At 49.7% G+C, this 27,979-nt stretch overlaps 9 protein-coding genes across 9 annotated transcripts; 4 read left to right on the top strand and 5 right to left on the bottom strand.

Moving 5' to 3' along the window:
* Positions 1-406: 406 nt before the first annotated feature.
* P175DRAFT_011984 (uncharacterized protein) lies at positions 407-2,876 on the bottom strand. The gene is made up of 4 exons (XM_040892373.1): positions 2,706-2,876; positions 2,257-2,638; positions 1,269-2,186; positions 407-1,191 (listed from the first exon to the last, which is right to left on the bottom strand). Exons 2-4 carry the CDS (start codon positions 2,625-2,627, stop codon positions 690-692), a joined length of 1,791 nt encoding a protein of 596 aa, XP_040755349.1. The 5' UTR covers positions 2,628-2,638; positions 2,706-2,876; the 3' UTR covers positions 407-689.
* An 856-nt stretch (positions 2,877-3,732) lies between these two features.
* Positions 3,733-5,948, bottom strand: btgE (putative cell wall glucanase (Scw11)). Its single transcript, XM_040898727.1, has 2 exons — positions 5,716-5,948; positions 3,733-5,659 (listed from the first exon to the last, which is right to left on the bottom strand). The coding sequence occupies exons 1-2, from the start codon at positions 5,897-5,899 to the stop codon at positions 4,035-4,037; spliced, it is 1,809 nt and encodes a 602-aa protein (XP_040755350.1). The 5' UTR covers positions 5,900-5,948; the 3' UTR covers positions 3,733-4,034.
* A 737-nt stretch (positions 5,949-6,685) lies between these two features.
* On the top strand, positions 6,686-7,093 carry P175DRAFT_0497082 (uncharacterized protein). Its single transcript, XM_040896200.1, has one exon. The coding sequence runs from the start codon at positions 6,779-6,781 to the stop codon at positions 6,974-6,976; it is 198 nt and encodes a 65-aa protein (XP_040755351.1). The 5' UTR covers positions 6,686-6,778; the 3' UTR covers positions 6,977-7,093.
* A 4,355-nt stretch (positions 7,094-11,448) lies between these two features.
* chs3 (putative chitin synthase activator (Chs3)) lies at positions 11,449-13,581 on the bottom strand (the record flags this gene model as incomplete). Its single annotated transcript, XM_040893371.1, has 2 exons — positions 11,449-11,687; positions 11,742-13,581. 2 exons carry the CDS (start codon positions 13,579-13,581, stop codon positions 11,449-11,451), a joined length of 2,079 nt encoding a protein of 692 aa, XP_040755352.1.
* A 2,127-nt stretch (positions 13,582-15,708) lies between these two features.
* chsF (chitin synthase CHS3) lies at positions 15,709-19,427 on the top strand (the record flags this gene model as incomplete). The annotated part of the gene is made up of 2 exons (XM_040895718.1): positions 15,709-18,404; positions 18,473-19,427. The coding sequence occupies 2 exons, from the start codon at positions 15,709-15,711 to the stop codon at positions 19,425-19,427; spliced, it is 3,651 nt and encodes a 1,216-aa protein (XP_040755353.1).
* Positions 19,428-19,731: 304 nt separating this feature from the next.
* On the bottom strand, positions 19,732-21,233 carry P175DRAFT_014360 (uncharacterized protein). The gene has a single exon (XM_040892421.1). It carries the CDS (start codon positions 20,756-20,758, stop codon positions 19,838-19,840), a length of 921 nt encoding a protein of 306 aa, XP_040755354.1. The 5' UTR covers positions 20,759-21,233; the 3' UTR covers positions 19,732-19,837.
* Positions 21,234-21,458: 225 nt separating this feature from the next.
* Positions 21,459-25,653, bottom strand: P175DRAFT_0497090 (uncharacterized protein). Its single transcript, XM_040896201.1, has 4 exons — positions 25,520-25,653; positions 24,940-25,433; positions 22,343-24,883; positions 21,459-22,279 (listed from the first exon to the last, which is right to left on the bottom strand). Exons 2-4 carry the CDS (start codon positions 25,249-25,251, stop codon positions 21,710-21,712), a joined length of 3,423 nt encoding a protein of 1,140 aa, XP_040755355.1. The 5' UTR covers positions 25,252-25,433; positions 25,520-25,653; the 3' UTR covers positions 21,459-21,709.
* Positions 25,654-25,994: 341 nt separating this feature from the next.
* On the top strand, positions 25,995-26,904 carry P175DRAFT_0527418 (OPA3 family protein; the record flags this gene model as incomplete). The annotated part of the gene is made up of 2 exons (XM_040899518.1): positions 25,995-26,054; positions 26,119-26,904. 2 exons carry the CDS (start codon positions 25,995-25,997, stop codon positions 26,902-26,904), a joined length of 846 nt encoding a protein of 281 aa, XP_040755356.1.
* A 263-nt stretch (positions 26,905-27,167) lies between these two features.
* P175DRAFT_0527419 (uncharacterized protein) lies at positions 27,168-27,978 on the top strand (the record flags this gene model as incomplete). Its single annotated transcript, XM_040899519.1, has 3 exons — positions 27,168-27,273; positions 27,329-27,572; positions 27,639-27,978. The coding sequence occupies 3 exons, from the start codon at positions 27,168-27,170 to the stop codon at positions 27,976-27,978; spliced, it is 690 nt and encodes a 229-aa protein (XP_040755357.1).
* Position 27,979: the final 1 nt, after the last annotated feature.

A 27,979-nucleotide genomic window follows, 5' to 3' on the forward strand; every position in this document is an offset into this window, starting at 1 on the left:
GACGGACGCCAGCCAGGTTTACGTGCTGGAACAGGAACACCACCGGACAACCACCGTGGGAATGCAATTCATCGTTTCTCGTAGTTACAAACAACGACCGCCGAAACACAGGTCCCACAGGCATCCGGTTCGGGGCCACAGCCAGAGATCCCAAGGAGCGTCACTCGGTGCTGGCGAGCCCCATCTTCCTCCCGGATTTCATCAAAGGACAGTATCGAACGACGGCCGGCAATGCGTTCAAGCGCACTGGGATAGGAAAGTCGCACGAGCCGCCAATTCAACCCGAAGCAATCCAACTCCAACCCTAATCCGAATGCTCGCAAAGACCCTAAGGGTCGGACGCGCTCATCCTCATCCTCAGCAGCAACAGTCCCAGGCCCTTCTCACGAGCCCGAGGTCACAGCCACATTAGACGAAATCGTGGCCTGGACCACGATGTACCCAACCACCAACGAAATGACCCATTGTGCAACCGTCATGGATCCCACCAAGCGCACCGTTGCCTGCGATCAGACGGTATCCAGAGCCCTTGGACGGTGGGTGGGAATAGGACGATTTCAAATGACGTGATGTGACGTGTGTAAATAATTGCGTTCAGTTTTGTATATATTTCCACCAATTGCATAAACCATTTCCAAGTCATCCAGCGGTCGTATGCAGCATCATATCCTGTGAAATCTATCTACCTACTAGATAAATCCGTCCCTCGATGCATTGATGCGCGATATAGAAGACAGCTGCTGGTTCTTTTGCCGCCGTCCATCCGGCAACGTATTACTGTACGATATCAGCCCGTCACCCGACTCCTGGACCTGTTTATATTTCTTCTTCTCGTCGTCATCAGCCGGGAGAGGCTTCAAGCCAGCAATACCCTCGCTTCCTCCACTCGAGGGCATCCATTGAACCCGCGTTTTCGCAACGGAGCGAGGCAGAGGATCCGCCCCAGTTGTCGCGGCCACTGGCACGATATCGTCGAAGTCGGAGTTCCTGGTTGCGCGCAGGATAGTCGAAAAGGAGTCGGTAAATGCGAAGCCGTTGTCGACCATTGTTAGGAACCCGGCAATCACGCATAATAGCGAGACGACAACTGCCACGCCGTACGCGATCAGGAGGTTTCTCTGGGCGTATGAGTATTTGGTTTGGTTTTGGTAGACTGTGACATTGATTGTTTTGGCTTGACTTGTGTTTTGGCTAGATGCAGTCAGGATTTGTTGTAGGTGTAGGTAGAATAAGGAGAAGAAGAAGAAGAAGAAGAAGAAACAACGTACAGAAAGTAATCGTTGCTGAAGAAACTCAGGGTTATGTTTCTTCCTAGCTCCGAGGCCACCTCGACTAAACGGGGTAATGTTCTGTACGACACATTCCCCACTGATTCATCCCCGTACACGAGCTCCCAGATTTCTTTCGAGTTCACAAGGGAGGAAGTGTATATCTGGGTGTCTGTGCAACGGTCAGGAGATGCCCAGCACAATCCTTCTAGAGCAGTCTTGAATGTATCCATAATGGATGTATATGCGAACAACTGGTTTTCGTTGGCAGGAGCCGGGAGAGTGTGGGAATCGTGTTTAGGGACTCGATTGAGGACATGGAGATCGACAATTTCAATAGACTGCTCGCCATTGGTGTAGTCAAAGTTGGCCGTATAGGAGGCGTTGTACATGCCGCATTCGACCACCACTCTTGAGCCTGTGGTCATATACGGGTTTACTGCGATAACTAGCTTATCTGCGACATCGGCGGAGGTGTTGCCATTGTCCGTGGCAGCTAATATTGACGGGGAGTCGTAATAGAATACTTCGTCCAGAGCAAAGGTGATATTGTCCGAGGTGGGTGAAAAGGCAATATAATCTATATAGAATTGCGTCTTGTTATGGACATAATGCGTTATATCGTCCCTGACCTTGGTGCTGGAATTAGTGCACTGGATCAAGGGTGCCGTGAAATTCAGTTGGTATGAAGAATTTATAGCGGGTGCTGGGATATTCGGAATTGTGCCCTGGATTATGGTGCCGGTCACAAGACGGATGACACTGGGAGTCGGCGATGATACACCACCTTCATCTAGGGTAAAGTATTTAAGAAGCGTGTACTCGATTTGTGGCATTGGCTGGCTGAACATATTCGATCCCACTGTTGATTGAATTGAGAGAGTGGACGGTGTGACAACCGTAACAATGGGGATCAACCTGTCCGTCCTATGCTTAGCCGGCCAGCCCTCTCGTACTAGGAACGTGATGATGTACTCCGTATACTCACCATGAAATCAACCCTAGGATAGCCACATTCGGGCCGCGAAGCCAGACGTGAAGATCAAAGAAATTGAAAATGCTTCCTCTTATGTCAAGCATCGAGTCCAGGGTTGATAATTTCATTGGGGTTAATCGTAAGATCCACCACAGGTTCTGGACACAAGCAATACCAACAGCCGTGGTCAGGAAGGTTTTGGTTAAGAATGCAAGTCCCGTCCCGATTCTCGAGGACCATGCCTGTCTATTTTGGTCACCAACAATAGTATCATTCAAAGAATAGTAATAAAAGTGATGGCCCAGAGCCAGCGCCAACCCAATGATCCAACAAAGGACCATGGCAGTGGGTATCCGCCAGGGGATGCTATTATAAAACCACATCCTGCTCCAAGCTATAATGTTGTTTAGGTCAGTATATACCTAGCTATACTTCACAGGGCAGGCTATTGGGGCTCTTACCAGATTAAAAAGAAAGAAACAAACAAAAAGCCACCCCTCGACAGCAGCCAACAAATATACTAGGCGATAGTGAGTAAACAGGAAGGGAAGAGGAAGTGAATTCACTTCGGGTTCTCACTGGAAACCCCCCTCTTTATGTATGCATCTACTTAGCGCCAAGTAGGGTCCTGCGCCATCCTTAGAGAAGTGGTTAAGCGCCTGGTATTTTTGGACTGCATCTTAGCGTCTATTCCCTGTGCCCTCAGATGAAACGCAAGAGCGGGAGTCAAGAGACCCTGAGAAGCTTGACTTCTGGCTTTTCAATGTTCATGAGAAAGGGAACACTTTTACCAGTCATACACCTCGTTAATTGAGGCTGTGTGTAACTAGTATCTGATAGGCATCGCGAACGGAGTACTCCGTAGAGAACCATCCATTTCTCAACCAGCTTAGAGGCAACAACGTACTAGATTATGTCTGTCACTTTTCCAATAGGACAAGGGCCGTGCCGCACGCCAAGGAGAGTAGTATGTGTCTAGTGTGAGACAGCTCTCTCTGTACCTGCCTAGGTAACAGTTGTAGAGATGCCCGGCGCAACGACCCGGCATGTCTCCCCCAAATCTGGAATTCCGCTTGTCTTAGGTTGGTCACCGCAAGGCCCCATTTTTCCTGCGACGGCGCATCCATCTAAGCCGCAAAATAATGGGTTGGCTTGCGCGGGATGAGCAAGGTTGAAGGACGGAGTTCCTTTGCAGGAACAAGAATGAGAAAAGAGTCTCAGCCGGCACCCATTCCCCTCTTGCCGCTTGCGGGCATTTCTGAAACCGATAAAGTGTTTGAGGCAGTTAGTTGCCTGGAGAAGACAGCGAGGGGATTATGGTTGATAATATCTTGCTGTTCTGCTAAGCGGCTGAATGGGAGCACAATTCACCCTGGGAAAGATGTACGAGTTGTTATCCCCCGCACTCCTGCCTAGACCTCGTTTATGCTTAAATTCCATAGGCCCTCGTGTCCAGGACTAGGACTCATTGCAGAAATCATCATTATTGTCGCGTCTGTCTACAGAGGCTTAAAGCAGATGTACGATGGTAAGTCATAAGTCCGTAGTGAATTAGCATATACAAACTAAAAACAAGGAAAGACAAAAGGATACATGGTACAACCCTAGTTAGTGGGTACGTAGGTAATAATAAAAGGTTATATCTACTACATGAACAGCGAAGTATACGAAGAATGGAAGCTTGGCCATTCCAAGATCCGATCCCAGGATGACACAACACACGAAAGAAAACTCCAAACCACTTGAATAAAAGATGCCTCACTAAACTAAACTTCTCTTTATTGACGTATTTAGAACTGGTCAATGCAGCCCCAGTGAGTCTCAACGTTCCACTTGTCATTAGGACTGATCTTCTTCTTCCAGGGGTCGTCGGAGTAGGAGAAGAAGACGGAGAGAGAGCCGACCGTGTCAACAAGGGACTTGATAGCCGTCGTCTGTTCGGTTTGACCGGGAACGGCAAGACCGTTGGCATCACCAGCGTTGGGCCAGCCAGTCTCAAGGTTAACGACATCCTTATCGGAGCAGACTTTCTTCAAGTCGGTAATCTGGTTGGAAACAAGCTCACCGGCCTGGGCAGCAGTGAAAGCATTGTTGAAGAAGGGGTGAAGGTTGGCACCGACGATGTCAACAACAGAACAGAGAGAAGAAGCATTCTCATCGATGAGCCAGACATCGATGGGCTCCGCAGTGGTGACCAGGCCAGTGTATCCAGCAGCCTGGAACTTGGCCTTGGACTCGGAGATGAATCCAGCGAGCACAGAGGCGGAGCACTTTCCGGAGTTGATGGCCTCGTTTCCGACAACAATATGGGAAACCAAATCCCACTGGGCCCAGCTAACGATTTTGGCGACGTCATTCTCGGCACCGGAGTCAATTCCAGGGCCACTGATGAAAACACCAAGGATTATCTTGAGGCCATTGGCCTTAACCGCATCAGTCACGTAGTCGAGAGTGTGGCAGTCGGTTGCGTAGACACGCACGTGGGTGAAGCCCTTGGACTTGATGTTGGCAATTCTGGTGGCAATATCGTCCTTGGGCATCCAATCTCCGCTGTCAAGGTAAGGGGTGAAGGTCATACCCATCTGGGGGCCGTTGGTAGGGATGGTGGAGCCAGTCGAGCTGCTGCTGCTGCTGCTGCTGCTGGCAGTCGTGGTGGTGGTGGCAGCAGTAGTAGTAGTAGTAGTAGTAGTGGCAACAGCAGTGGAAGTAGCAACAGTAGTGCTCTCAACAGTGGTGCTCTCAACGGGGGTGGTAGTGGGGACGGCGGAGGTGGTCACAGCAGCAGGGGTGGTCACGGCAGCGGAGGTGGGAATCGCAGAGGCGCTGGTGGGCTCGTTGGTGGCATAAGGGCAGACATAGGTGTAGTCAGTGCGAGTCACGGTGATGGTGCTTTCGGGCTGGGTGTAGGTGCCCGGGGTAATGGTGGCGGGGGTAGGGTAGACCATCACAGTGCTGGTGGGAACATAGGTGGTGGTGGGAGCGATGGTGTAGGTACCAGCGCTGGGGCAGATGTAGGTGGTGGTCTCAATGACGCTGGTAACGGTGGTACCCGAGGGCTTCACGGTGGCATAGGGGCAGACAATGGTAGTCTGGGTCTCGACGATGGTAGTCACACCACCGTAGGTGTGAGTCCCGCTGGGCAGTTCGGTGGTGGTGGCCCCACAGACGGTGGTGGTGTCGGTGACGGTGAGAGTGGTAGCGGGGATGGTGTAGGTACCCGTGGTCGAGAAGGAGGTCACTCCGGGGGTGGGGAGAACGACGGTGGAGGAGGGAGTCTCCGAGGAAGTCGCAACGATGGTGACGGTGGTGTAGCTGGTCGAGTGGACGGTCGTCGTGGTCTCCGAGGTCACGGTGGTGGCAGAAGTCACGCTGGTCTCAGACGTCACGCTGGTGGGAGCGACGGAGACGGGGACCACTATATTTCCACGTTAGCTGGAGATGAAGGAAGTCGAGAATGTGGTGGATGCTTACGAGTAGGCTCTCCCCAAAAGGTGATGACCTCGGTGGTACAGCCACAGTTCTCCTGAGGAGCAGGAGAGGATTGGGCGAGGGCACGCTGATGGAAAGCTTCGTGACCATGTCGACGCAAGTGCGAAATATCAGCCATCGCCGTGCCGACGACAGCGGCGGCGGTGGCCAGGATAGCACCCTTCATGGTGAGAGAATATATATATCTATATATATATATCTATATCGGAAGTGAAGAACGTGTGTAGGATTTCAGAGGTGATATAAAATCGCAAGGAATGCCCGCTAAACGAGTGAAGCGGTGGTCAGTGGAAACGTGAAAGTGAGAAAGGAAAGAAATGGGCACGATGGCCTCTTTTTGATGAATCTTCAGGGAACACAGAAAAGAAAAAGGAGAAGAGAAAGCGAGAGAAAAGAGGGGGGAAAAAGATGTGGGAAAAGACGTGGGAAATGAGACGGTCTGGAAGTCCGCGATGACGGGAGAGGAGCGGAGGCTGGTGATTGGCTGAAGATGGAGATTCGAGTCTTCGTCTTCAATACCAAGATAGAAAAAGGGGCAAAAAAGTGTAGAAAACCCGAATTCTGATGCTGGTTTGACGATCGCTTGATGGTGGGTGGGGCGACGGAAATTAACCTCAGCGGGAAACCAATCAGCCTGCAGATCGAAATTGGGTGGGTCTGTAATACTACCGGAACAGGGAAAGTCATAACAGCACAGAAACCTTCAGGCCCACTTTTGCTGCTTCGGTGGGGTTCTGATGATTCTATTATGTAGGGGAAATACATATAGATATAACCACTACTACCATAATCAATTCCTTATCTAGTTACTATTAGTTACTATTAGTTATAGAGTACTTGATAGATACCTACGTAGTACTCCGTACCTAGGTACGGAGGCGTGCACCAAAAGACTTGGGGCGTGTGCTAGTAAGAATGGTATTCAGATCACAATAATACTAGTATTTTATTATGACAATTGATTAGATAGATATATCTAGTTGCTTTTTCCTCTTGAATCCTTTACTTAACCTATTTTGATGCTATTCATACTGCTATTTCACCCATGAAGATGATCTTCTTGGTGTTTTATATTGCCTACCTGCCTGCCTTCCTGCCTGCCTTCCTGCCTGCCTACCTACCTGCCTGCCTACCTGCCTACCTACCTGCCTGCCTACCTGCCTGCCTACCTGCCTGCCTACCTGCCTGCCTACCTGCCTGCCTACCTGCCTGTCATGCCTTGCTTAGGATTCTATGGGATTGAAATACGCGCTCAAGTGCTTATTTTATGGGGTCTTGGATATTTAACTTAGGATATCTCTACATGATTAGAGATTCCTAAGTTAATAGTTTAGAATATTATAAAGAAGGCACAAGAGCATGGATATAATCCTAAAATAAGTATTTACTTAAAAATAGAATATCTTAAAGATAGGAAGTATTCTGGTTATCTAAAAGAGATATCTAAAAAAATAGAGTAATCTATTTTAGATAGTATCTATAAAGATTAAGCAGGATATAAAAAATCTTTAGAAATATTAGCTTTTAAAGCTAGTATCTCTCTATCTTCTATTTTATAAATTTTAAAGAAATATGGCTTTATTACTGCAAAACCTTTATTTAAACCTAGTCTAACTAAAGTAATAAAGACTACTAGGTTAAAATTTTATCTTAATTATTAATTTTGGACCCTTGAAGACTAGAAAAATATTATTTTTACTAATAAAACTAGTATTATTCTAGGCCAATAACAAGGCTCTATTTAGATATAGTATATAACTAAAGATTAATATAATCTTACTTATATTTAAAGGTATTAGAAAGAATATTTAGACTTTATAGTTTAGAAATACTTTACTTATAATAAGAAAGGTCCTTTATATATATATAGTCTGGAAATAACTCAAGATAAAAGGCATGTAGATAAGGTTATTATAGAAATAAATAACTAACTTAAGCCTATCTTAAAGGAAAAATAGGAGCTTAATTTAGGCCTTTATAAGCTTTATCTTTAACCTAAAGGTAGTAGAAAACCTAGATAAAGGTTTACTAAAAAAACTAGAATACTTATATAAAAAGGCAAGGGAGGTATTAACTAGTATAGATATTAAATAATTTAACTTCCTATCTTTTTAATTTTACCTTTCTAATTATTCTTTTAGGAAGTTCTAGTTCCCAAACTTATTCCTTTTATAAAAGAATATTAAATTAAGTAACTAAATATTATTATATTAGAAGATAGAGTACCTATATATAAATACTATACTTAGTAGTAAATATATAATATTTATAATATTTAAAAGCTTCTAGATTAGCCTAATAATTTACCTAATCTTAATATAATTAAATCTTGCTAGATATAGCTTAAGAAGCATATAACTTCTAGAGGTACTTTTAGGGATAAAAAAACTATAAAAAAGATATAGATTAATACATAGAATAAGCTATCTTAGGAGAATATTCAAGTATAAATTAAATATTTAATATAGTATATTTAAGAGATTATTTAATTAAAAGGTAGAAATAAATATTAGGAAGGTAAAGAATAGGTTAATTCTAGAAATTAGAAAGATAAGTATTTAAAGGGGCAACTCTCTATATAGTAATTTTATTCACCTTAAAGTACTTTAGGTGGGTGGGAGGACTATAAATAGCTTTATTTTTTAGATAGGGTCAGGAGTACAGAGTAGGTAGCTTAGGGGTGATATATCTAAATATTTAATTACTATGGAAACAGCTAGTATTATTATAATCTGAATACCATTCTTACTAGCGCGCGCCCCAAGTCTTTTGGTGCACGCCTCCATATCCTGGTATAATACTTTGAGAACCAGTTGATAAAAGTGGGCTGCCTACTGGGATGCATCCATACCCGGTGTGGTAAGGCTGGGCTATTATTATTGGAGCTCTTAATTCAAATATACGGAGACTGAGACAGGGGTTATAACAACAAAGAAACATCTCTCCACCCTATCTGTCACGTACTGTCCCTCTCCACGATCGGAATCATCATATCCCCCCCTATCTAGGTACCAGCCTACCAGGTCCCTACCCTAAAGATGATGCTTGGCCTGGTTCTGAACAAAGTGTACAGGTTTAGCCTCCTCCTTACTGACCGTACGGCGTAACCACTGCAATTATTCAAATACCGGATGATCTCCCCTTTTCCACTTGAAATGCCGAGACCCGACTGATCCTGCTTATCCGTAACTTGGAAGTAGAGATGGCAAAAGATCCCCCCCCCCTCCCCCAACTCAGTCTCGACCTCGCCAATATCGGACTCTGGACGTCTTCCCAGCGGAGATGTCTCAGCAGAAATTGCATCTCGACCAGAAGCGTAATATTAACGGCGTTCTTCCCCTGAATTACGGAGTGCATCCGTCAGCCACAACGGGGGGACGCGGACTACAGTACGTGCTAACTAACTATCATCCGGATGTATCCGCTGATATTACGTGGGACCTGTATATATAACTAGACTCCTAGAGTCCTCGCCGTATTTGCAGACATTCTTGATTCAGAAGAAGAGGAGGCTATACTCGTACGTATCGGAGATATCGGATCCTTTGGGTAGTACATGCTTATATGATCGATGTAGAGCACGTTTTATTACGTGTTTTATATATATATATATATATATATATCTTGAAGCTATCCCAAGTTCCCAACACACATGTTATCATCTAATTCATGTAATCAAGGATATAGATATGTATTAGGGTTTATTCTGACCAGTGTGGATTATCTATTCAGCTGCATTATTATAGATTCTATTCCTATTCTGACTCTGTATCGCAGACGTGGATAAATTGGACCGAGGATTAGATTCTTCTACCTAGCTTGGAATCCTTTTAAGTGCCCTTAACGAGAGTATACTTGGTTAGATAGTAGGTACCCTGTACCCGAGTAGGTTAGGATTGCCTCATTAAGGCTGGAATGGTTGCAAGCCGTCTGCTTGAGCCAAGCTTGGATTCAGTGGTAGTTTACGCGTTTGATATACATGAGAAGTCTGCTGTATAGTCGAGTATTCAGTTCAATTCCAATCCCTAAGCCATGGTTCGGTTTCGTCCGTCAACCGCAGACACGGTAACGTATAGGCATAGCGCTGTCGCTGGCTCGAGACGATGGATTCGATACCATTCGATTTGTTCTCATCCATCTTTCTTTCCGTTCTCCGGTATTTTATATCCCACTCCATCCTCCGGATGTTTCTTTCCCTCTAATCCTGGTCGATTGGGCTCTTTCACCACCATATCCCGCGATTTGTTTCGGGAGGAAAGAACAGCAGGCAGGCGATGGACGAATTAATGACATCTCTGTGATCCATCAATATTAAATACTGTGACTTCTACTTGCAAAACAACACACACGAGAACCTCAAGAAGAAGGAGAGAAGAGATCCTACCGAGTTACTTCCACAGGTCAACGGAGGACAACAAGTCAAGCCCACGGTTGAATTATCACAGGCGCGGTTATTAAGCTAGCAATCGCACCAGGGGTCAGCCAACGTCGTTCCCTGCCTCGGGTTCTATTCCAGATGACGACAAGGAACCAGAACATACTCCGATGCACGAGATCTGGGTGTTGCCCTGGAAAGGATGGGGCTTTGCAAGGGCCACGGAAGCGGTAGCAAGGACGAACAGAGTGCTGAAGAAACGCATGCTGGATGCTGGATGACTTGAGAGAGAAAATCTTCACACGAATGGACTGGTTGCACGGGTTCTGATGGAGGGTTTCTGGTGGGTGGGAATGAGAGAGATTGGTCGGGTTGCGTTGCGTGGTATCCCTTGATTAGGTAGAGATGGAAAAGAGAGAGAGAGAGAGAGAGAGAGAGAGAGAGAGAAAGCACGAGTAATCATGCAACGTGGATCCAGACAAATTGAAAATAATAATAATAATAATAATATAAGTGACTATTGGCAGGATAAGTGTTTGATCAACAGGAGAGATTTCTTCTTGTAAACCAAAAAAACAAGTGGTACAGGTTGGTGACCACCGGTGCAGATGAGATTCTTAGTACATGGCAGCTATCGTGAGACATACATATTTGACCATCACGGCATAACCTGGATGTACCATATCTCCGATGCTTGATAGACACTGGATACGTCAGATATAATCAAGGCAAACCCGTATTTAATGATCTACACAGCCAAAGCGACCTGTAGCTCCCTGGAATCTGATTCGAAGGAACTGGAGATAACTGCAAGTGCTTCTACTTCGCACATCACTACCTACAGCATGCAAGAGAATTCCGACCAAATCCTTTCCAATGCTTGACAAAAACCCAAGACTTGCCTGGTAGTAAAAAGAGTGCCCCGACATTCTTGACAGAAAGAAAGAAATGGAGAAACCACAGAACGGGTCATGATATGATGATGCATTTGAAGAACCCAACAATACTATGTGCAGGTGCAGAAAAACAAGGGCTTTGCCTGGGTGATATAGTAAGAAAATATAAATGCGTTCATTTTCAGGAATGCGCACAATGCCGAATCATGTGCGAGGGTAAAAAAAAAAGTCGCTTCAGAGGGTGCTATTCCATGGAGGTGCAAAAATGGTATTATGTATTACTCCCGGCAGAGGGGATTGATTCTCTGCATGTATAAACAGCTGGAGGTCATCCAGCAGAACTAGGAGAGCCACTTAACGTGACACGGTTCAGTTGGTCCTAAAATATTCCAAATCTTTTCGGCTTGCCGTCTATATCGCTGTTAGTCGGGACCGGCGAGTAGATCAAGCATAAAACGTACCAGCCTTACGGTTCGCCTTTTGCCCCCGTCCATTACTTTCAGCGGCCTGCGCTGGGGTGACGCCGTCTGCTGCGGCTCGAATGGCGGCAATCCGATGTATGGCTCGTTGTTCCCCTTGGTCAGCCGCTTTCACGTACCAGACGTTGGCTTGCAAAGGATCGCGTCGGCAGCCGATCCCCATTTCTGTAAAGTATCCTACTGCATACTGTGCTTTGGCCAAGCCTAAATGCATTTGTTAGGTTTTTTTTTTTTTTTTTTCCCATAAGAGAGACATACCTAGCTCGGCGGCTTGCTTAGCCCATTCACATGCCTCATTTTCATCCTTTTCCAAAACAGGCTCGGCTCCGACCAGATACCAGGCACAGAGCGCCATCATCGCCAAGGGATGGCCTCCTTGTGCGGCCCCAGTGTAGAAATGGATACTCAGAGCGGGATCTCGAGGACAGTTGAGTTTTCCGTGCTCATAGGCATCTCCAAGGCGGTAGCTGGCCTCCACATGGCCTAGATCGGCGGACTTGGTAAACAGTTGAGCGGCATAGGCTGGGTCAGGGAAAACGTCATCGCCGTATCCAGATTCATGAAACAATCCCAGCTCGTAGGGGGCAGAATTGTACTGTGCGTCGGACGACTCCGCCGCGCGCTTCATCCATTTAATACCTTCGCGGTAGCGTTTTCCTAGACCCATGTCGCCGGCAAGACACGCTTTTGCCATACGAAGCAGGGCACCGGGATGGTTTTTGGAGGCTGCTTGGCGGTAAAATTGTTGCGCCCTGGCGCCATCCGTCCTTGTCCCCCAGCCAAACTCGTAGCAAAGGGCGGTACGGTAGCATGCCTCAACGTGGCCGTGCTTGCTGGCGGCGATGAACAGAGAGAAAGCACGATCATAGTCCTCTTTCCCTTTGCTAAACAAGCCTGACGCGTAGCCATCGGCCAAGTAGTACTGGGCAAAGGGATAGCTGCGATCCGCTAAGCGCTGGAAAATTGACTTGGCCTCTCTCAGGAGGCTGGACTTGGTAATATCATTAGCTTTCTCACCGTAAACGGCTAGCTTGCCGTCATCGATGTTATCCTCTGGCATTTCAAGCATCGCATTCACCATGAAGACCGCAAATTCGTACTGGATAGCCGGATCGTCGGCCTTCTTCACGTTTGCCAAGTACATGTCGAAAGTTTGCTTATGGCTCAGGAGCGATGCATTATTCCCGACCGAGGCGCGAAGGCGAGCGTTACCCAGTTGAACCGGTACCGGACCTGGCTGGGGGTAGGGGGTGTTCAACAGGTCAACGAAGGAGACAGGTCGGGCATCGGGAGAGCCGGAGTTTCTCGATGACGTCCTTGGGTGCAGATAAGGAGATGCCTGTGGGGAACTGTTACGTCCCTCCCCGCCTAGGTCGGATGCAAAAGAATATGCTGAACGTGGGCGCGCTGGTCGTCTGGCGGCCAGGTGATTATTTGCGCCCGGGGAATTCTCGGTCAATCCTAATGCCGGTGTCGACCGTACCGCTCCTTGAGAGCTTTGGTAGGGCCGATGATGGTATTGCAAAGGTTCATAGTTATCCGAGGTTTGTGCCGTACTATCTAAACTGCCACGGGAAGAGCTGTTCTGACTCCCCAGCGGGGCATTGCGTTCGAAGGACGATCCGCTGGTTTTTGCGAGACTCTGGGGATCATCCTGGGCATGAGGATCTACGGCGAATGACGAAATACTGCTTTCTGGGGTGTGTCCATAGGGCCTGGGGTTGGACGGGGGTAGAGCCACGGTGGAGTCTTTTTTGTAATTCTTCTTGGGGCTATCTTCCAGCGACAAGTTGGCAAAGACCGTTTCGGGTAGCTGTGGTGCGGAGGCCTGATGCTCGGGATCCTGGACCGTTGCAGGCCGGAATTGTGTTTGATCGAGATACCCATTGACGCTGACTACCGGAACCGAAGGCGGTTGGTCTTCCGGAGCAATTTTAGGCAGCGGCGTCGAGGCCGGGAGTTGCTTGCGTTGCACACCCAGGTTTAAAGCATAATTGGGAGTTGTTCGTGGTGTAGCGTCATGACGGGTCGGGGAATGAGGCGGCGAAGAGGGGAGGTATACGGGGGGAGGAGACGGTAGAGGCTGAGCGCTTGCCATTGCGCCACCCAATCAAGTACAGATGGCGGATGGAGGCGAGTGGAAGAAGCACTAAATCAAGACCTCACCTCACTATCTTCAAGCGAAAGACTTGAATGGACGCAGGTGGTGACAACCGAGAGAGGAGGGGGGTTGGGGGGGGGTTTCTATAGTTTGGACATGGAGATCGTTATGATAGGTGTCTGTAGGTTGTGACAGGGCAGTTTGGAGCGAGCGATGTCTGAGAGAGAGGCGACAGCAAGACCGGAGGCGAAAGGGGTCCGTTCAAGCGACAGATGGGTCACTGTACAGGTGGAAGCCGCCAAAGAGGGAACGGAACGGACACTATTGAATGTTCAGTTAGAGGGGAAGAGTTTGATGGCTTGATGAGATTCTGCTACCGAGACGAAGGTATAAGAACGAAGGTATAAGAACGAAGGTTAAGAGCGAAGGTTAAGAGCGAAGGTTAAGAACGAAGGTTGAGAACGACGGTATAAGAACGAAGGTGGTGACGAAGAAGAAGAAGAAGAAGAAGAAGAAGAAGAAGAGAGGGGTGAGACTGGATGAATCGGAGTTGGTAGAAAGAATCGGTCCAATTGCCAGAGAGGAGGAGGAGAGCAGCTGCAAGTAATCCGGTACGCACTGGTACCAATATTACGAGGGCTTTCTCGTACTAGGTACATAGTGGTAAAAATCCTCAGAATGTGAGATCCTTGTACTACTACTCCTACTAAAAATCAATCTATAAATAGTTAATTTAGGAGTAAGCATAAGCATGACATTCTAGTTCCTAAGTGCTGGTTAACTATGACCTGGAATACGAATACAGCCCAGTGAGGCTGAGAAGTGAAATCACATACTAGAGTACTCTACCTAGGTAATTATAATAAGAATTCGGATCATGCCATGTATTCCACTGGTGAAAGAATTAGGGTTCCTAGGGTTAATTCGGATCCTCGTTGAATCCATATCAGGGGTAGCTACCCTAGGGTAAAGTCACCAGCATATAATCAAAGTTTACCCTAGGGTACATAGGTCCGGTACCTAGTGACGAGATTGTCTCGTTGTCTTGTTACCTGGGTCCTGGGCACACCAGCTGACAGGAAGATTTTCGGTACTTGGTTTCAACTTCGGATGCGAGATTGGATGGACAAAGCACCCTAATCCCAATGAGGTTAAAGCTCAATGGGTCTCACCCGCGGTTATCCAATAAATGATGCGTAATGGGAACTGGTCGGTGGGCCATGCGCTCATCTACGGGACTCCTATTGGTGGGGATTAATGTTAGGTTCACTTAACCCCGACTGTTGATTACAGGGTTTTACAATACCTTACCTAGGTAACTAACTTACTAGGTATAGGTGACTTGGTCAGGACTTCCAGATGGCAGTACACAAAGCAAAACAATATTATAAACAGTCCCTGAACTTAGTATACCTACCTACCTACCTTAGGTAGAAGTACCTTAAGGTACCTTTAAGGACCTAAGGTACTGGAGAAATAATCATCGGATGCTATCAGTAGGTATCGTGGACTGGAAGTAATCCAAAGCAAGGCCGCTGGTCTTATAGGTACTTAGTAGTGCCATAGTAACCGGACTAGGGACTGGCACTGGTCTGACCTCCGCTCCCGCTGATGATTCCCCTTCTTTCATCGCCTCACATCGCTCTTCTACCCTCTCCATCATCTCCTCTCGTTTCCTATCCTCCTGTCATCTTTGACTTGATCAGCAGAATTCTCTAGCCTGTTGGTCAGGTCGGTCGCTCGTTGCTGTTGGTTTTGCTCGACTGTTGCGCTATTTCGTGTCGTTTTTTGTTCAGAGCCTAACCAGTCGATTTTCGCATAGCAACCTAATACATGTATTTTGCGCTCGTTTAATATTTAATATCTAGCTGGACGTTTTCGCACTGCCCCATTTTGATCGATATTGGATCGATCATCAGGACCCGCACATACTTCTCTGAGGAGGGGTTGCTGAAGTCGCATTTAGGGGTCTGTTTATTCTGGCATCGCTTATGCTGAGTTAAGGTTAGTCCTGCTTTTAAATCCAATCGACTGAAAATGGGATATGTGCACACATCATCGGAACTGTTCGTTGTGACAGGGCAAAGATACTGACATGCCTCGGGAACTTAAAATAGAACCACCATGTCTTTGCCTCAGCGGCCGGGGAAGAATTCCCCACAGAGGGATGAAACACGCTCTGCATTCCGAGAACCTTCACGGAGGCGGCGACGGGAATCGGGATCGGGAAAGACGGATCCTACGAGCCCAACTTCGACACATCGACATCACCGACACCACCGAAGACACAGTTCCCGAACCCGGGGCGATGTCGACGAGGAAAGGGGCGAGACAGGCGAGGCGGTTACTCGGAAAAAGAGTATGGTGAAGCCGGAACGCAATCGGGTCGATTCCAATCCCGCCAACTACCACTACCCCCAACGAACCCCGAACATGCCCCCTTATAATTCGACGACGGGGGCGGAGCCGCTGATCGAAGGAGATGGGGAGACAAATAGCTCCCAGAGTATGGAGTCGAAGCAGCGCAAAGACGCCCTGTACGGTGCGCATGGCAATGTGAACAAGCCGATGGAGCGGGTCCCAAGTCGACGTCGGTCCAAGAAACGGAAAGGTTCGCGAAAGATCTCCAAGAAGGAGGCCGCCGCCGAAAGACGGAGGCAGGAGGCCTTGGAACAAGTGCGACCACCTAGCCCGTGGACGACTTACTGCGCAGTCATTACCTTCTGGGCGCCGGACTTCCTCCTCAAATGCTTTGGGATGCCACAAAAGGCCCAGCGAAGTGCATGGCGTGAGAAGATTGGTCTCATCAGTATCATTCTAATGATAGCCGCGTTTGTTGGTTTCCTCACCTTCGGTTTCACCGCGACGGTGTGTGGAAGCCCGCCAACGCGCTTGAAGGTCAATGAAATTGGCAGTGGTTACATGATCTTCCACGGAGAGGCTTACGACTTGTCCGGCTCAAAGCATCCGGCCGCGGCTGGGATTCCCGCCAACTCCAACGTGCTTTATGATCTCCCACACAAGTATGGGGGCCAAGACGGAAGCTTCTTCTTCCAAGAGGTCAATGGAGCGTGCAAAGGGTTAATTACACTAGCGGATGGGTCGGATGTGCCAACTAATTCCAAGGGGGATCTGGCGTGGTACTTTCCATGCAGCGCCTTCAATCAGGATGGCTCCTCGGACCCGAACCTGACAACATCGTATTATCCTGGCTGGGCATGCCACACTTCTCGATCAGCGCGGCAGTCGTTCTACTCTCTAGACAGCTCGGGTGATGTCTACTACACCTGGGAGGACACGAAGAACAAGAGCAGAAATCTCGCAGTATACTCCGGGAATGTTCTGGATTTGGACCTTCTCCGTTGGTTCAACACCTCTCAGGTTTCCTACCCGTCCAAGTTCGATGAGCTGCGTGAAAATCCCGACATTCGGGGTGTCGATATTACCTATTACTTCCAGACCGGCGAGGACAAGCAAATCGGCCGGTGTTTATCTCAAATTATCAAGGTCGGCAGTATCGATACGGACACGGTTGGGTGTATTGCGTCTAAGGTCGTTCTTTACTTGGCCTTGATCTTCATCCTGTCCATCGTTGTCCTCAAGTTTGCGTTCGCGTTACTATTCCAGTGGTTTATATCCCCTCGACTGGCGGCCCAGAGAACGAGCATGGGGTCTGATTCGAAAACCCGGCAGCAGGAAATTGAGGATTGGTCCAATGATATCTATCGACCCGGTCCCCGTCTGGCGGACAGTAATCTAGCTCCCAGCAAGCGGGCTAGTTTCTTGCCGACCACTTCCCGTTTCTCCACGCCTTACACGGTGAGCAACGGTGGCAAACAAAAGCCTCAGTATGTCACGATGGCGAGCCAGAATTCCACCACTCGCCTCGTCCCTAGTGGTACCTCTCACTCTCTCTATAGGCAAAGTCATAATAATGGCAGCAACAACACCCTGAATATCGACGGGGCTCGCCTCAATCCCTCTGCTAGCAGGACCAGCCTGGTTCAGGACTCGCGCTATTCAACGGGTGGCCTGGAGACCGAGGGCCTTGGATCAGCCGGATATATTCATGAACTGGTGGTTCCCCAACCGCCCCCGGATTGGCAGCCCTATGGGTTCCCGTTGGCTCACACGCTTTGCTTGGTTACTTGTTACTCTGAAGGTGAAGACGGTATTCGCACGACTCTGGATTCCATCGCCATGACCGACTATCCCAACAGCCACAAGACCATTATCGTGATTTGCGATGGTATGATCAAGGGGAAGGGAGAGCAGTTCTCTACGCCGGAAATCGTCCTTCGCATGATGCGGGATCCTATCATCCCCGTCGACGAGGTCGAAGCCTTCTCTTACGTTGCCGTTGCCACGGGCTCCAAGCGTCATAACATGGCCAAGGTCTATGCTGGATTCTACGATTATGGTCAGGATTCCGTCTTCCCCCCAGAGAAACAGCAGCGCGTCCCGATGATGATTATTGTCAAGAGCGGAACCCCCGCCGAAGCCACCCAATCCAAGCCGGGCAACCGAGGCAAGCGTGATAGCCAAATCATTTTGATGTCTTTCTTGCAGAAGGTCATGTTTGACGAGAGAATGACTGAGCTTGAGTTTGAAATATTCAACGGGCTTTGGCATGTAACCGGAATACCGCCGGACTTTTACGAGGTCGTGCTTATGGTCGATGCGGATACCAAGGTTTTCCCTGACAGCCTGACCCATATGATTTCCGCCATGGTGAAGGACCCCGACGTGATGGGTCTGTGTGGTGAGACGAAGATTGCCAACAAAACGGACAGCTGGGTGACTATGATTCAAGTGTTCGAGTACGTCCTCTCGTCTTGTTCTTTTTTTTTTTTTTTTTTTTGGTGTCATCGCTAATATTTGCTTGTAGGTATTTTGTTTCTCACCATCAGTCCAAAGCCTTTGAATCCATTTTCGGTGGTGTTACGTGTCTTCCTGGATGTTTCTCGATGTATCGTATCAAATCGCCTAAAGGAGGTCAAAACTACTGGGTTCCAATTCTTGCCAACCCCGATATAGTTGAACATTACTCGGAAAATGTTGTGGAGACCCTCCACACGAAGAATTTGCTACTCCTAGGCGAGGATCGATATCTCACTACGCTCATGCTCCGCACTTTCCCCAAGCGCAAGCAGATTTTCGTGCCCCAGGCGGTTTGCAAGACAATTGTCCCGGACAAATTCATGGTTCTGTTGTCCCAGCGACGCCGTTGGATCAACAGCACCGTGCACAACCTCATGGAACTGGTCTTGGTCCGTGATCTGTGCGGAACGTTCTGCTTTAGTATGCAGTTTGTTATTTTCATCGAACTGATCGGAACGCTTGTCCTTCCTGCTGCCATCTCATTTACTATCTACGTTATTGTGTCGTCTATTGTTCGGAGGCCCGTTCAGATCATTCCTCTGGTCTTGCTTGGGCTGATCCTCGGTCTGCCGGGAGTGCTTATTGTCGTGACAGCTCACCGCCCAGTTTACCTGCTGTGGATGTTCATTTATCTCCTGTCGCTCCCGGTCTGGAATTTCATCCTCCCCACATATGCGTACTGGAAATTTGACGACTTCAGCTGGGGTGAGACGCGAAAAACAGATGGCGAGAAGGATAAGGGCCATGAAGACGGCGAGGGTGAGTTTGACAGCAGCAAGATTACTATGAAGAGATGGCGCGATTTCGAAAAAGGTACCCCTCTTTCCCCGCCTCTCGAGGAGAATAAGACGAAGGCGAATTTGCTAACTGGAATAGATCGTCGAATGAGGATGCAGGCGGGATATGGACAGCCCGGGATGGGAGGGCATGCGATGCCTTATGAACCATATCCGGAGTACTAGGATGGCAATCCTTTTTTTTTTTTTGATTTTGATTGATCTTCAGACGGTCATATGAGATGATTATTGTATCATGTTCTACGCTGTTTTCTATGCTTTCTGGATATATTGTTTCGGGGTTGATCGTATAGTATAGTCTGGCGGGAGTTGTATGTATTGTCTGGCTAGCATGTGGTAAATGTTCTCTATTACAATTACCCATTGGAGAGGTGTATCTATGGCTGTGTTTTCAGGCCATCTTACCAGGTGAGATGGGGTAGCATTGTACAGGAAGGTCTATTACCTATCCATGCCTGTTGCAGGTAAACTGATCGAGACCAAATCTAGCTCTGACCAGGCGAAGTAAGTACCACGCTGACTGTCATCATCTCTTACCGGCAAGCGATAATTCGACAGATCTAACAACTCCCCAGTCACATAATATAATCCCCATCCCCATCACGGTGCTGCCCCCGCTGCCCCCAAAGCTCCTCAAAAGCAAGCCGGACCTCCTCCAAGCAACCCAGGACCCATTCCCGCCGCCACAGCTTCTGGGTCGCGATCAGCTTCTCCGCCCCCAGGCAAAGATACTCCCAGTCCAGCTCGACGGCATGCAACGCGGCGTACTCGAAGACCAGGTGTTTGGGGAACCGCGCGCGCCAGTAGGTCTCGGGAAGCCGCCATCGAAACGCGAGACCGAGGGCGAGGATGTCTCGCGGCTCGTGCAGGTGGTCGACGACCAGCATCTGCAGGTCCATCGGCATGCGGACGAGCATGGTTGGACTTGGACTTGTACTTCTTCTCTGTCTGCATCTTCCGCCGCCTTCTCTCCTGGAAGCAGACTCGCGCTGCTGCTGCTGCCGCCGGCGGACCGCTTCGTCGATGAGGTCGCGCACGTCGATGTTATTCCACGGGTCGTCTTCCCCGTACACAACAGCGGCGGGCAGGTCAGGAAGCCGAGCCCGCCCATGCACCAGCTGCACCATGGAACAAACATAGCTCCTGTAGTCCTGCGGGGATTTGCGTAGCTGGCGCAGAGACCGGCCCTGGCGTTTCCGCACGGCGCGGAACCATTCGCGGTACTCGAGCATGAGGGGCGCGGCCTCCTCGAACCGGGCGGCGATGATGCGATGGAGACGACCGCCGCGTCGGAGCGAGAGCAGGAACAAGCCGAGGTCGGGTTCCTCCTTGATGCGGGGCCCGAGCACGCGCAGGGCGAGCTGCCAGCATCGTTCGTGGAAGTGGTAGGTGCGGGCGCCCAGCCAGGGCTGGATGCTGTCGAGGTCCGGGTGTGTGGCGAGGTTGACGCGGTACATGTCTTCGTCGCGGCTGCTGGGCAGGGGCCGGCCCACCATTATGATGTTGGGATCGCGCGGCACGGCGATGTAGGGGGGTTCGTCCCAGGGTCCGCGCTGGGAGACGCCTAGGAGCTGGAACCGGCCTTTGCATTCGGTTGTGCTGGGGGAGGTGGTGCCTCGATCACGGGCTGTGCTGGGTTAGTTGTAGCCTTGCTTTAGGTAGCCTGGTTTTAAGGAAGAAGAGGGTACCGCAGCGAACAAATGTACCCCAGGTCCAAGGGGTTTTGAAGTATATCTCGTTGAGGGTCTCCGGGCTGCAGAGGGCAAATCGGGTTCTGTCCTTCCAGGGTGGGTGCTGGACAAACGTGTAGAGTGCGTCGAGTTCTTTCTCGAACCGGGCTCCACAGATATGGCAGCGGAATGCGAGGTTGGATCTGTTCAGCAGCGGGCCGGGTTGAGTATTGTTCACGGGGGGGGGAGGTGCAGTAGGGCCTGGAGCTGGAGCTGGAGCTGGAGCTGAAGCTGAAGGTAACATCCACGTCGAGAACATGTCGATCAGCGCTGAGATGCGTTCGAGCATTGGTCTACACCTTGGTAGGTAGATGTAGAAGCTGGCATTTCCGCTAGGCATCAGCGGATTATATACTACCAAAGGTTCAGACGACGTGAAGGCCTGTGCTGTGGCTTTGGAGAGAGTACCGGAAATCTCCATTAAATCGCTTTCTGAAAGAAGCTGCATAACAGATCCTGCTTTAGTTGACCCTAGATATATATATTGCTAGTTATATATAGATATAGGTATAGGGAATCACAAAATACCTGGCGAGGTAAGAACGAATAACAACGACTGCATTCAGGATTGACACTCCAGCTTAAAGTGAAGCGTCAGGAATTATTCAATGGCTGGACCCTATTCCAGAACGAACTCCGTACAGAATCAATCCCAAACAAAAACAATACTAAAACAACTCCAAGTACAGCTGGCAAATGGTCATCTTATCATCAGTTTTATGCACTTCCCAACACCCGTAGCCGTTCCTTGAGGCTGTCCATCTCCGCTTCTCCGCCGCTGTGATGGCTCGTCGTCGTGGTCTTCGACTGCTTTTCCTTCAGAGATACCGAGCGATACTCCCCATCTCCCCCCGGGCAACCGACTGTTACCCATACGAACTTACTCCCACCGCTTCCACTGGACTGTGCACGCTCCTGCGCACCCTCCCAGAACACCTCAGCCGCACCTTCGTCGACGGACGGTCGTCCTCCCAGCCGTCCATGCCGAATCCAGCCCTTGAGCACCTCTTTGATGAAGCTGACCTTCTCCAGGAACGAGTTGGCCTCCAGCACGTCCCGGATTCGCTCGTCCAGAGAGCTTGCGCTGGTTCCATACGCAATGCTGAGGAACGTCGCCACCTCATCGGACACCACCGCGCGAGTATCAAACCCTGACGGATGCATCTTTCCTTTCGTCGCCAAGTACCGCGCGGCTGAAGGTGAAAGATGATAGAAGTCGATCCACGGTGACGAGTTCCTGGTCCGGCCAGGCGACAGCACTAGCTTCGTATGGTCCGGGAAGTTGAACTGCACAGAGCGTAAGCATTCAAACACCCCCCGGCGGGTGGAAAAGGATTAGCAGTTACATACCTGAAACGCGCCATCCCCAAATCCCCAAACACCCACATTGCCCAGCCGTTGGTAAAACTTGATGAATTGACCGGGAACGCCGCTGGTCAGGTGCTCGTCGTCCAGGGCGCCGTCATCGCCATGCCGGCCAAGGGACCCAATCATATATTTCCCAAACTGGTCCACGAGTTTCACGCGTTTGATTTTCTCGGCGTCTGCTCGCGCGCGCTCGATGCCCGAATCGATCCGGACCTTGACTCCTCCACTGGCTCCTTGCACTTCGAACAAGGACGGCGGGACCAGCGCTCGCCGGATGCCACCTCGACACTCGGCAAAATCTTCGCTGCAATTTTCGTAGAATTCGACCGGTTTCCCTGCGCGGGGAATGAGCTGGTCCGCCTCTGAGTAAGCGTTTGCCCCCGGGTCCGATTTCTCCTGGCTACGAGCTTTGCGCCGAATGTGTTGCTCGCCGTCGCGCACCACGACCCCGCTAGCACGCTGCCCATTATCCGCCTTGAATACACAACCTACACTTCCGTCATCCAGCACGTATCCGATGCCGTACCGATTGGTGTAGTCTACCCACTTAATGACGTACACGTGTGGCGCCCGGCGCGACGTGGCTCGCCGTCGAGCAGCCGAATGCGGTACCATGTTCGAGATCATATTCCGTAGAGCCGTTTTTACGTCGTCGAGGGACGATCCGGGGAGAATCTCGGCATGATCATCGGGGTGCAAAAGCGGGTATAATCCAAGCGTTGACCGGGACTTGCTGGCAGAGGACATGGAAGCTTTGCTTCCGCATCGACTTACGGCTTGAGGAAAGGACTCTGGCCGGCGCCGCTGGACCTGTGGGGCCACCTCCTCCTTTCGGGCTTTCTCACGATCCTCCGTTTGGACAGGATGCTCTCCCGCCATCGATGGAGGTGCTTGTCGAACCGAAGCCTGTCTTGATCTCGACGGCAAATCATCCACCGGCGTGGACACCGAGCGCTCCTTGAGAGATGGACGCCCCTGCAGCGCTTCTTGGTGTGCTGCCTCTAATCTCCGGGACTGAGAGCGCGTTTTGCCCACAGTTAACATACCAGGCGCGATGCTGGGCTTCGACGACACCTGTGGGGCGATGTTCTTATCCAAATCACGCAGGGACCCCATTCCTGAGTACGAGGCTGCAATTCCACGCCGAGTTCGGATTGGACGATCTGCGAGTCCCCCAGTCGGCGCGGGTGCCGCACTGGAAACCATCTCCTTCGTATCGGAGACAGCCCTGGGGACTGGCGCCAGTGGATGATCACACAATGTGGGAACCTTCCTGACCGCGCCTCGCCCAGTTAGTGCCTGTTGCCGGAGCGTTGCTGCGTGGCTCTGGGATTCGTTCCGCCGCTGTTGCGCTGCCGCAAGGGCCGCCTGGGTTCGGGACTGTGACACGGCGGTATTTCGAAGGCACGTAAGACTACTCTTTGTTGAGAGGACGCTGCTGTCAAAGGACGAATCTTCTCGGCGATTGGTGTACCGGGACTCAGGCACGCTCCAGTCTCCCATCAAATCACGGGGATAGAAGTAAACAATATCTTCGGGCAGGGGAATCACTGGCTGAAGTCCCTTCTCCTCCTCAGACAAGCACTCCGCAAACGCCGATTTGGAGGCGTTTTGCCCAGTAGACTTGCGCGCCGTGCCATCGGGCTTCCTGCCAACACCGCAAGCGCTATAGAATGCCGCTCTGCAGATGGGGTACCGTTGGGTAGGGTCGTCAATATGGTCAATGTAGCTTGCAAACCTTTCATCATACTGCAAGCCAAACCCAAACCGAACAGAGTCGCCACGCGGCCCGTCGGTCCGCAGCCAATGTGGCCTTTGCGTGGTACAGGTTGTATCTAACCTTTTCGGTATACAGCCATCATACATATTAAAGAATGGGTGTTCTACGATATCATCAGGGTCAGGGCGTTCCTGCTCTTCCAGATTGAGACAACAGCTGACCAACGACTTGGCCTCCTCTGGGATGTCGTTCGAGCAATCAGAATCCTTAGGCCAGACGTAGGTCAGGTTTCTGACCTTCTTATATATCTCCTCCTGGGTCTTCGATTGGAAGGGTGGGTAGCCGGTGAGCATGGCAAAGCAAATCACTCCCAATGACCAAATGTCAACCTTTTGGGTATGTCCTCCTTTACTTCGATCAAGAACTTCGGGCGCAATATAGTTCGGCGTTCCACACAGAGTTTTCCTCCGCTTCTCGTCCTTCTCAGATATGATCATGGCTGCCAATCCGAAATCCCCAACCTTGATATCCATGTTGTGATCGAGAAACAGGTTTCCCATTTTAAGATCGCGGTGAGCAACGTTTCGCTTGTGCAGGTATTTGACCGCTCCACACAGCTGGACCATGAATCGTCGGACCTCGGGGACAGTGAGGCACCTCCTTTTGCGAACCATATCCATTATTGAACCGTTGGGGCACAATTCCAGAATGACATATATGCACTTGTCGAAAGCAAAAGCTCGGTGGAAACCGACGATGTGGGGATGTCGCATTTTTGAATGGATTTGCAGCTCGGTACGAAACTATCACCCTCGTTAGCATCCTCCACGCCGCGTCCTTGCTGCGCATGCAGAATTACCTTCTCTTGCATTTTCTTCTGCGACATCTCCGACCTCACCACCTTCATTGCAAAAACCCGGCCATTGCGCGCTAGCGTGCCTTCATAACAGATCGCGAACCCGCCTTTCCCCAGAAACGCTCCGGTCGAGTATCGCTCCCCATCATCTCCCGGCTCGACCACCAACGCTGGTGGTGGGGGCGCATGGTTCTTAGATGACGCCGTCTTCTGGGCGGCATTCGCAGCCGCAGCATTCTTATCCAAGACTTTTCGCTCCATAGAGGTCTTGGGCTTGATCATTTGATTCGTAGATCGCGGCGACAAGGCTTCCATTGTCCTTTCGTAGCAATTGTCCCGCCCTGTTTTTCTTTCTCAAACTTCGGTTATATTAATGATGTTGAGCCCAGACAACTGCGCAGACAGATATTCCCAAAACCATACAGTCGTAGCGGTCATCGAGTATGATATAAAGAATCAATTAAGCAGGATGGGGTATATTGGAGGTGGATGTATCCCTGTCATTTCATCATCCATCAGCATGTTTCAAAGCAAAGGGCCTGCAGAGTCAAAAGCATCCAGTCGCTTAGGCGGAGATACTCACTAGAAGAAATCAACAAAAAGAAAAAATGATATTAACAATGACGCTCAAAAACAATGATATGCATCCAACGCCGCAAGCCAACCTGACTGACCGACAGTCACTTAAAGGGAGGTGTGGGGGGAGGGGGAGGGAGGGCAAAAGGGTTAGACAGAGCAGGACAGGATTATTATGGAGGGAGTCGATCCAAACGGTTTGCCAAAAGCGGCAATCGATAAACATTGATCCGTGTGCCGGAACAACGGGCATTGCTGATGTCAGCAGGCATAAATCGCTGTTATGCACGCGTGTGCAGCTGACTCGGGTCTAACTGGATTAGGATATATTGGTGCCTGATGATCCGGTCATCAGAACATCATGGCGATAGTTGGTTAGCTGTGTTCCATAACTAATCTTAGGGAAATGAATGCTTGCGGAAGATACGACTCTCTCTGTCACACATTAACCCTATTCTCCCGCGCCTCGAGTCCATCTCGCCATGTCTCTCACCCTCAAGCTTTCCTCCCTTGCCATCCGCACACTGTCAAAGCCGATAGCCGTACGTCAACACAACCCTTACTGGCCCGCATAATCTCGGAGGAATATTAGCTAACCTCGAGAAGAATCAAATCAAGGCACAGGCTCGCGAACATGAACGCTTCAAACAGGTCTGCGTCTCCATTGCCCAGACTCTTCACCGCGTCGATATGCGGCTCCGTCTCGGAACGATACGTGACAATGCCGCTTCTCAACGCCAGGCTGCTGCTGAGGCGGCCGTCCGAAAGCACAAGCCGACCTCTCCAACCGTGAAGACACAGGCGGAGACAAAGGCGGAGGAAGAAGCAATCGCAAAAGCCAAAGTGGCCGCGGATGCGGCCTCCAACCCACCCCCCGCACCCCACATTCGACCACTGTCGGAGTCGAAAGCAATCGAATCTGGTGCCACATTCATCAGTGAATCATTTCTGTTCCTCGTTGCGGGCGGTCTCATTGTGTTCGAGTCGTGGAGATCGCGGAGGAAGGAGACAACGCGGAGAGAGGATATTGCTGCGCGCTTGGGAGAGCTGGAGCAGTCGGAAAAGACGGCGCGAGAGGCCCTCATCGCCCTTGAGAAGGAGCTGCTACAGCTCAAGGCTAAGCATGGCGAGCTCCCGAAATCGTCCCGTCGAATCCTTCCTCGAGAGGTCTGGGATGTGGAATCGGAACCCGTGCAAGAACCTGAACAGCAGAGTTGGCTCTCGACGATCACGTCCTATTTCTCGTTTGGACAGAGTCCCGAACAACAGGTGGAAAAGGTCATCCAGGACAGCCGTATTGAGGCATCCAAGACTCCTATGGATACTAAACCCCACACTCCAACTAGCCCAGGGAGCAATCAGTCGACCACGTCAGAATTAAGAACAACCTAATTGGCCTTGGTCGTCACTACTTACACTGTACATTATTGCTGCTAGAGCTGTTTCGCCTACTATGGTGAGATATAGATATAGATATAGATATAGATATTTTAGATAGATTCCCTTCACCAACAAAGGCGGGTGCTTTTGGGATCTTATGCATCGTGAGCGCTGAGTGATATTTATTCTCCCATAGACTTCATCAACTCCACTTCCTACCCTATATATTCATCAGCCTTCTTCCTTCATGAGAACTCCCGAAATAGTATTACATGATGGACTCTATCAATATTAGAGGAACTTTCAGCTCATCTCTCCGAAACCGTTCTATCTGGAAGGTCATTGGGCCAATTCTTACGATGTCACCAGAGCAATTCCAAGGTCAGCCAGTCTCCAAGTAACGACCCATCAATACTAATAATCAATCCCATCACAGAGAGCGGTTCACAGATCCCGGACTTCATCTTTCAACAGCAAGGATGTTCACCTTTGCACGCCCTCCTCCTTACAACCACCTCCATCGAGCTGCAGAAGCAAGACATCATCTCCCAAGTTGAGCAATTTGCTTCTAATCAATTACCATGCGCGAAAAAAGTCATCGCATTTCTGCTCTCAGAGAATGCATTTAGCAGTGCAAGTGGCAAGTATGGCCTTGATGGACTCCTCGCGGTTCAAGTGCTGTATTGCTCCATGCCCCCATATACTACTATACTTGCGTGACCTGTGCTAACCTATTCCTCCATCAGTATCTTGGAGAATTTATCCAGTTCGATGCCAGTGATTCCCATTCCTAATGCTTCTTCTCTCGTCTCCTGTATTCAAAAATACATGGCCAACCTCGAGGATATACCTGCGACCCTTCCGTCCTTGGGAGATTCCATTGCGTTGCTGGCTCATGTTACGTCACATTCCCACCCCCTTTCAGGCCAGAACGTGAATATCCTGAGTGATTTGTATCCGTCTTTCCGGGCATTGAGTCGAGCTGTTCGGACAGAGGAAGGACGGAAAACTCTCGTGGATTACTTGGGAGAGGAAGAGGCGACGAAAATTATAAAATTCTGGCAAGAGGATATGTCGCTCGAATAAT

Source organism: Aspergillus ochraceoroseus (assembly GCF_002846915.1).
Source record: "Aspergillus ochraceoroseus IBT 24754 chromosome Unknown P175scaffold_1, whole genome shotgun sequence".
Taxonomy (NCBI): domain Eukaryota; kingdom Fungi; phylum Ascomycota; class Eurotiomycetes; order Eurotiales; family Aspergillaceae; genus Aspergillus; species Aspergillus ochraceoroseus.

What these genes read in the sequence shown, in the direction of transcription:
- P175DRAFT_011984 (XM_040892373.1), bottom strand. Translation starts at nt 2,627, where the DNA reads ATGTGGTTTTATAATAGCATCCCCTGGCGGATACCCACTGCCATGGTC. An exon ending in ATCCTAGGGTTGATTTCATG is followed by an intron (nt 2,187 to 2,256) that starts GTGAGTATACGG and finishes TAGGACGGACAG; the next exon opens with GTTGATCCCCATTGTTACGG. An exon ending in TTCAGCAACGATTACTTTCT is followed by an intron (nt 1,192 to 1,268) that starts GTACGTTGTTTC and finishes GACTGCATCTAG; the next exon opens with CCAAAACACAAGTCAAGCCA.
- btgE (XM_040898727.1), bottom strand. Translation starts at nt 5,899, where the DNA reads ATGAAGGGTGCTATCCTGGCCACCGCCGCCGCTGTCGTCGGCACGGCG. An exon ending in CTTTTGGGGAGAGCCTACTC is followed by an intron (nt 5,660 to 5,715) that starts GTAAGCATCCAC and finishes GTGGAAATATAG; the next exon opens with TGGTCCCCGTCTCCGTCGCT.
- P175DRAFT_0497082 (XM_040896200.1), top strand. Translation starts at nt 6,779, where the DNA reads ATGAAGATGATCTTCTTGGTGTTTTATATTGCCTACCTGCCTGCCTTC.
- P175DRAFT_014360 (XM_040892421.1), bottom strand. Translation starts at nt 20,758, where the DNA reads ATGGTGGGCCGGCCCCTGCCCAGCAGCCGCGACGAAGACATGTACCGC.
- P175DRAFT_0497090 (XM_040896201.1), bottom strand. Translation starts at nt 25,251, where the DNA reads ATGGAAGCCTTGTCGCCGCGATCTACGAATCAAATGATCAAGCCCAAG. An exon ending in AGAAGAAAATGCAAGAGAAG is followed by an intron (nt 24,884 to 24,939) that starts GTAATTCTGCAT and finishes CGAGGGTGATAG; the next exon opens with TTTCGTACCGAGCTGCAAAT. An exon ending in TTGGGGATGGCGCGTTTCAG is followed by an intron (nt 22,280 to 22,342) that starts GTATGTAACTGC and finishes CGCTCTGTGCAG; the next exon opens with TTCAACTTCCCGGACCATAC.